Here is a 6,703-nt window from a genome sequence, read left to right as displayed (position 1 = left end):
CTTCACAGCCCTCCCCATCCCCATTCCAGTACTGTAGTAATTTAAGAGGCAGGCAGTGGGAGTTGAGATTTTAATATCATAAATCGGTGTCGAGCCACACCTCTCACTGCCAGGCCCGTGGGCCTCCTATCTTCATATTGCCTGGAAGGCTGCCTGCAGCCAGGGCTTCCCCCATCCCCTGGGAAGGATCCAGCACCAGCCTGAGAAGGGAGGCAACAGCAGCTAAAGGGGTGGGAGGAGGAGGAGACAGAAGCATGTGCTGCAGGTGCACGTGTGTTATGTACTTACATGTGTGCACACATATAAAGTGTCAGGTTTACAGACCCTGGCTCAAGGACAGTCTAGGATGGAAAGGAGGTAGGGCAACAAGAAGCACATCTTTCCTCCCTGGTGCTTCAGCCTCACCCTATCCAAGGGACAGACATATGGGGTGTGAGAAACCCATCCCCAGGTCCCAGCCTTCAGGACTGGAGCCCTTTTGAGTCTGCTGGAGTCACAGATCCAGTCTTTGGGGGACACTGGGTCTGTCTCCTTTTGAAAGCCCTGGAAAGGTGGGAGGTAAGAAGTAAAGGGAGACAGGTCCCTGCTAGAAGAACTTGACGCCTCGGCCATCGCTGACGGTGATGATCTCGGCCTTGTGTTCCTGCTGTAGGGCCTGCAGAGCCCGCAGTAGAGTGGCCTCATCCAGCCCATGGAACTCTGAACAGGGAGAGATGGGCAGTCAGAGACAATCAGCTCCTGGGGCCCAAGGCCTCTGAGGAGAGTGGTCTGGCTGGAAGCTGAGACCTCCCAGAGGCAGGGTATGCATATGCCATCTATACTGCTGCAGCTGCTACCCACACTTCCCAGGCACTCCTTAGCATTAAGGGGTAGAAGAAAGCCTGAATCAGCATGAAATGAGTTTGTGCTTATTTCCCCCTTCCTGGTTCTCCTCTCAGACTCAACCTCCCCCACACCTCCCATTTGTGTCTGATGCTCAAGAATGACACCATCTGCTTTAGGGCCACAAAGAGGCCATGAAAATCAGGCCTAGGGAGATCGGAGCCATTGTCACTAGACACTGACCCTAGAGGACCAATCCTAACACAAAGAATATAGCCACTACCCCTGGCCAGGAGACTGTTAAACTCTAGCACTGATATCTGCCCTTTTTCTAGTTAAAAGCTGGGAGCACAGGCCAGGTGCAGTGGCTGACGCCTGTAATCCCAGAACTTTGGGAAGCTGAGGCGGGAGGGTCAGGGGTTGAGATCAGGAGTTCTAGATCAGCCTGGCCAACATGGAGAAACCCTGTCTCTACTAAAAATACAAAAAATTAGCTGGGCATGGTGGCAGTCCCGTGTAATCCCAGCTGCTCAGGAGGCTGAGGCGGGAGAATCACTTGAACCCGGGAAGTGGAGGTTGCAGTGAGCCAAGATCGCGCAACTGCACTCCAGCCTGGGCGACAGAGCAAGACTCCGTCTCAAAAAAAAAAAAAAAATTTGGGAGCCAATGGCTAGCTGAGTATGTGGAGATATGGTAAGATACTGCAGGGAGATGTGGGAGGCAGCACACAAGCCCTGACAGGCTTGCTTACCTCACCCCCTGCGGGGGCTCAGCTAAGTCAGGGAACCTGCTTTCTGAGGAAGCCTCCAACTTTGCCCAGCCTGAGTGGTGGGCTGGGCAAGGCTACAGTGCCGAAATCATGGGGTGATGGTGGGAGTAGCAAGCAGAGACCTGCAGGGCAGGAGGGGGAATAGCCAAGAGCTGTAAACTCTGCTAGGGCAGCCAGGGCCTGGCAGAAAGGGGAGACATCCCCTATGATCCCAGCTAAGATCGAAACTTGTGGTGATCCAGAGGATCAGAATATGGAGTCAGAGAAAAAGAACAAGAGTGTTTACGCTATGTAAAAATCAAACACTATACAAATCCTTGCCTGGCCAGAAACCAAATTATTTAAATGGGCTGGGGGTGTTGCCCAATCTCTTCAGTTGACACCCACAAATCTTGAGTCCTCTAGAAGAGTAAAAGGTGGAAGAGAGCCTGAGTCAGCAAGGAATGAGATTTCAAGCTTAATCCCCTGCCCTTGTTCCTCATTCGGCATCTACAGCAGATGCCGAATGAAGAAAGTTTATTTATAATACTTTATTATTATTATTATTATTTTCTGAGATGGAGTCTCACTCTGTCATCAAGGCTGGAGTGCAGTGGTGCGATCTTGGCTCACTGCAACCTTTGCCTTCGGGTTCAAGTGATCCTCCTGCTGCAGCGTCCCAAGTAGCTTGGATTACAAGCATGTACCACCATGCCCGGCTAATTTTTGTATTTTTAGTAGAGACGGGGTTTCACTATGTTGGCCAGGCTGGTCTGAACTCCTGACCTCAGGTGATCCACCCGCCTCAGCCTCCCAAAGTGCTGGGATTACAGGCGTAAGCCACTGCGCCCAGCCTATTGTTATTCTTTAAGATAGGGTCTTGCTCTGTTGCCCAGGCTGGAGTGCAGTGGTGTGATCATAGCTCACTGCAGCCTTGACCTCCTGGGCTCAAGCAATCCTCCCACCTAAGCCTTCTGAGTAGCTGAGACTACTTACACCACCATGCCCAGCTGATTTTTAAATTTTTTGTAGAGAAAGGATCTCCGTATGCTGCCCAGGCTGGTCTCAAACTCCTGGTCTCAAGAAATCCTCCTGCCTTAGCCTCCCAAAGTGCTATGATTACAGGCACGAGCCACTGTGCCCAGCTGAAAAGTGAAATTCTTAACTTTTCATGGGTCATAGATGCCCTTGGAAATCTTATAATATCTATCCCTAGAAAAATGCACATGCATCCACAAAAATACAATTTGGGATTTTTTGCATGTGAATTCAGGTGGCTTATGGAATCCTTGGACATGGGTTAAGAACTTAGAATTGCTTGAACCTAGGAGGCGGAGGTTGCAGTGAGCAGACTGTGCCACTGCACTCCAGTCTCGGTGACAGAGTGACTCTGTCTCAAAAAGAAAAAAAAAAAAAAAACACAGGTGGGGCACGGTGGCTCATGCCTCTAATCCCAGCACTTTGGGAGGCCAAGGCAGGCGGATCAAGAGGTTAGGAGTTCAAGACCAACCTGGCCAACATGATGAAACCCCATCTCTACTAAAAATACAAAAAATTAGCCAGGCATGGCGGCGTGCACCTGTAATCCCAGCTACTCGGGAAGCTAAGGCAGGAGAATCGCTTGAACCCAGGAGGCGGAGGTTGCAGTGAGCCGAGACTGCACCATTGCACTGCAGCCTGGGTGACAGAGCAAGACTCCATATCAGAAAAAACAAAAACAAAAACAAAACAAAACAAAACAACAAAAAATGAACTGTGGGTGGGAAGGGAAAGGCATTACCCTCATTCTCTGTGTCTTCCCCGTTAGTTAGTTCATACAGGGTAAAGACGGAGTTGTTCTGGCCACTCCTGGAAACCTGTGAACACAGAGAATGAGGAGTGAATTAGAACCAAGAATCTCCTGGGAGACAGTAAATTCATCAGCTCCACCCCTCTGGTCCAGGAATGATACCTATTCCTAAACCAGGACTCACTGTCACCTCTGCAGAGTGGCCTAAAAACCATAAACCCTACAAGTGCTATATTTATATGTGTACACACTCATTTGGAACCACTAAACCACAGGTCTTCACGTGTCTTGAGGAGTGACCTCGACCTCTCATTCTGGTTGTTTTCCTGTTCAAGAATGGATGCTGTGTATTTGTTATATTTAGAATGTTGATGCTTCTTACCCTCTTCTCTTCCTTGGGAATGTTTGGGGCTGGTGGTTTAGGAGGAAGGGTATTCTGTCCCCACACCCACACTGGTTCAGAATATCTCATTCATGTTGTGGACAGTCCCATAAGGGTGAAGTGGGGGAGGGGCCCCAGGTTTTTTCCCTTCCTTTCCCCATTTATCTCCTGTGGCCAGAGGCTCCAGCCAACAATAGCACTCAGGGTTCCCAGTTCTGCATTCTCCAAATATGGCCTCACATAGCCCCTGGCCTCCTACAGGCAAAAAGAGGGAGGTCCTACACAGCCAAAGGCATTGAGTCACTGAAAGAGGTTTGCCTGGAAGGCCTACACTTCCTCTTTCTGCCCCCTCCCCATTTTGCTCAGTCTGGATCTGGGGACACCAGGTATCTGCTAGGCCCTAATATAGTTATCCTTTGCCATGGGTCACTGTTGAATACTTGGCAGCAGGATGATCTCACCCACTGATAGATGAGTTTCCCCCATTCTTCTGGCCTCCGCCACATGATCAGGAAGCTAGACTTGCTCTTATCCAACCACTCGAGGTTCCCTGTAAAACAGATTACTTATGAAAGCATAACCAAGCGCAGTGGCTTACACCAGTAATCCCAGCACTTCGGTAGGCCAAGGCGGGAGGATCACTTGAGCCCAGAGGTTTGAGACTAGCCTGGGCAACATAACGAGACCCTGTCTCTACAGAAAATACAAAACATTAGTCAGGTGTGTGGTGACACATGCCTGTGGTCTCAGCTACTCAGGATCACCTGAGCCCAGGAAGTCAAGGCTGCAGTAAGATATGACTGAGCCACTGCACTCCAGCCTGGGTGACAGAGTGAGACCCTATCTCCCCACGCCCAAAAAAAAGCATCATGACCTAAAAAGAAACAAAGAGGCAAATAAAATACCAAGATGGGACAGAGTAGAAGAGACTCAGCTTTCAGAGAGATTCAATATTTATTTTACTATTATTATCTACAAGGTACTCATCCTTCTTCCACTGCTCTTCAGGTTTAGTGCACAGAGATTTCAATTTTGTGTACAAAGAAGAAGAAAGGACTTGGGAACTGGGCTGCCTACTTCACAGAAGACTCTGGCCTTCAAGCCAGGAGAGAGAAAAAGTTATTAAAGGGAAAAAGAGTTATCCTAATTTGCCCTCAGGAAAATCCAACTAGGAAGAAAAATAAGGAATCTGGGGAACTGAACCCACCTTTCTTCCTCAGTTCCTCTAATACAATCTGGATCGACTCCACAGGAAGCTTTCCTGGTTTAAGGTTAAGGGAATGGCATACACGAGTTGGGTAGGATAAAAATTCTCAGAGCCAGTCCCATGTTGAGAAACACCTGCCCCTTCCTCTCCCACACACATATGTGTGCAATTTCCCAACATGATATGAATTGTCATTTCCTGGATATTCAAAGGAGGAAGGTAAAGAGAAACTCTTCCAATTAAAAGGAGCTTTATGTGATTGTGCCACTGCATTCCAGCCTGAGTAAGAGAGCAAGACCCTGTCTCCAAAAAAAACAGCTTTAGAAAATGAAAGGTACTGTCATTCCTCACCCTCTGTCTGTTGCCTTCCTTCAGCTTTTCTCCACAGATATTTAGGGATGAATCAGGCAGCAAAAACAAATGACCCTTACTTCCTGGCAGGAGAGGGGCAGAGAAAATAATTAAAGGTAGTTACCCAAATCTGAGCCTCATACAGAAAAGGATGGGAGATACAGTCAAAAAGGTTTAGGTTGAAAAGCTTGGAACTTGGCTTCAGGGCAGAAATTCTAAGACCTTAATGACATCCAAGCAGTCATCACTGCCAAGAACAAGAGGGTCTGGTACTGCATTTGGGGTGTAAAAAATGTCAGCTACACATTTTCACTCCTTAAGCCCAATTTGGGTAGGAATCTGCCTACCATGGGTAAAGGGGAGCTGGCAGGGCGTGGGGAGGGGGGAGGTGGGGGGCGTCTGGGCATGTGGGAAAGCGCAGAAGTACATCAGTTTGGGCTGTGGAAAAGCCTGAGGGAGGATACGCTGTAGCTTGACGTTGTTGAAGAGCGGGCTCTCCTGAGCTTCCATCACCGTCATGCTGGACTGTTTGTGCAGGCGGCAAAAGGACAGGACCAGCGAGCACCAGGCGGCCAGCTGCTTCTGCCGAGTGTCCACATTCGGTTGTAACCTGCCGGGTGAAGGGAGTGGGGCGCAGAATTAGAGGGCGAGAGGCAGCACTTGCCCGGGACGCGTTTCGGGAAGAAAGTAAGGGACTGAGGAGCTTGGCGGCCGGGTCTTTTTTCCCCCTCCCCATTTGAAGCATCAGGGCTGAGCCCACGGTCCACGGGAGGGGAGGGAGGCACAGCGGGGCTTCTTGGGGTCTGAGCCTCACGTAAAGAAGGGTGGGAAGCGATACTGCCACGGCCACTCGAAACTCATCGCCATCGTAGTAGCCCAGGAAACCCGGAAGCTACCGGCTAAGGACTTCCGGCCTTCGCTTCCGCGCGTCCGGTCAGAAAGCAATGCAGAAAGGTTCCGGATGTCTTTCTGGAAAGAGGAAGAGCTGCAGGAGGAGTCCTCGTCATCAGCCAGTCCTTCGCTGTTATCCTAAAAAGCCGTGTCTTTTGGAGCAGGAAGAGTCCTGGGAAGTCTTCTGGTTCAACCCCAGAGAAAGGTCATGGCTTCCCCAAAGCGGCGAATTTTTGTTGCTGAAGTAGAACGGCAAATAGAGCCCAGATCTCCAGATCCCAGCCTACCTTTGTTTCCTCTATGCTGGACTTCTTTTAATATTAATATTTCTGTGAATTACCATTTAATTTGATCAACTCACAATTACCCAAGCTCCTCAATTGCAGTGTCCTTTGTTTTATTTTTAATTATTTATCTATTTATTTATCTTTTAGACAAGGTCTCCCTTTGTTGCCCAGGCTGGAGTACTGTGGCACAATCACAGCTCACTGCAGCCTCTACCTCCCAAGCTGT

At 49.3% G+C, this 6,703-nt stretch overlaps 1 protein-coding gene across 1 annotated transcript; it reads right to left on the bottom strand.

Moving 5' to 3' along the window:
* Positions 1-56: 56 nt before the first annotated feature.
* On the bottom strand, positions 57-6,200 carry VPS25 (vacuolar protein sorting 25 homolog). The gene is made up of 6 exons (XM_023204039.1): positions 6,114-6,200; positions 5,764-5,909; positions 4,949-5,002; positions 4,203-4,291; positions 3,351-3,426; positions 57-699 (listed from the first exon to the last, which is right to left on the bottom strand). Exons 1-6 carry the CDS (start codon positions 6,164-6,166, stop codon positions 587-589), a joined length of 531 nt encoding a protein of 176 aa, XP_023059807.1. The 5' UTR covers positions 6,167-6,200; the 3' UTR covers positions 57-586.
* Positions 6,201-6,703: the final 503 nt, after the last annotated feature.

The sequence above is a fragment of the Piliocolobus tephrosceles genome, chromosome 16 (assembly GCF_002776525.5).
Source record: "Piliocolobus tephrosceles isolate RC106 chromosome 16, ASM277652v3, whole genome shotgun sequence".
Taxonomy (NCBI): domain Eukaryota; kingdom Metazoa; phylum Chordata; class Mammalia; order Primates; family Cercopithecidae; genus Piliocolobus; species Piliocolobus tephrosceles.
The sequence above is the reverse complement of the archived record's forward strand: the minus strand, read 5'-3'. Positions and strand labels throughout refer to the sequence as shown.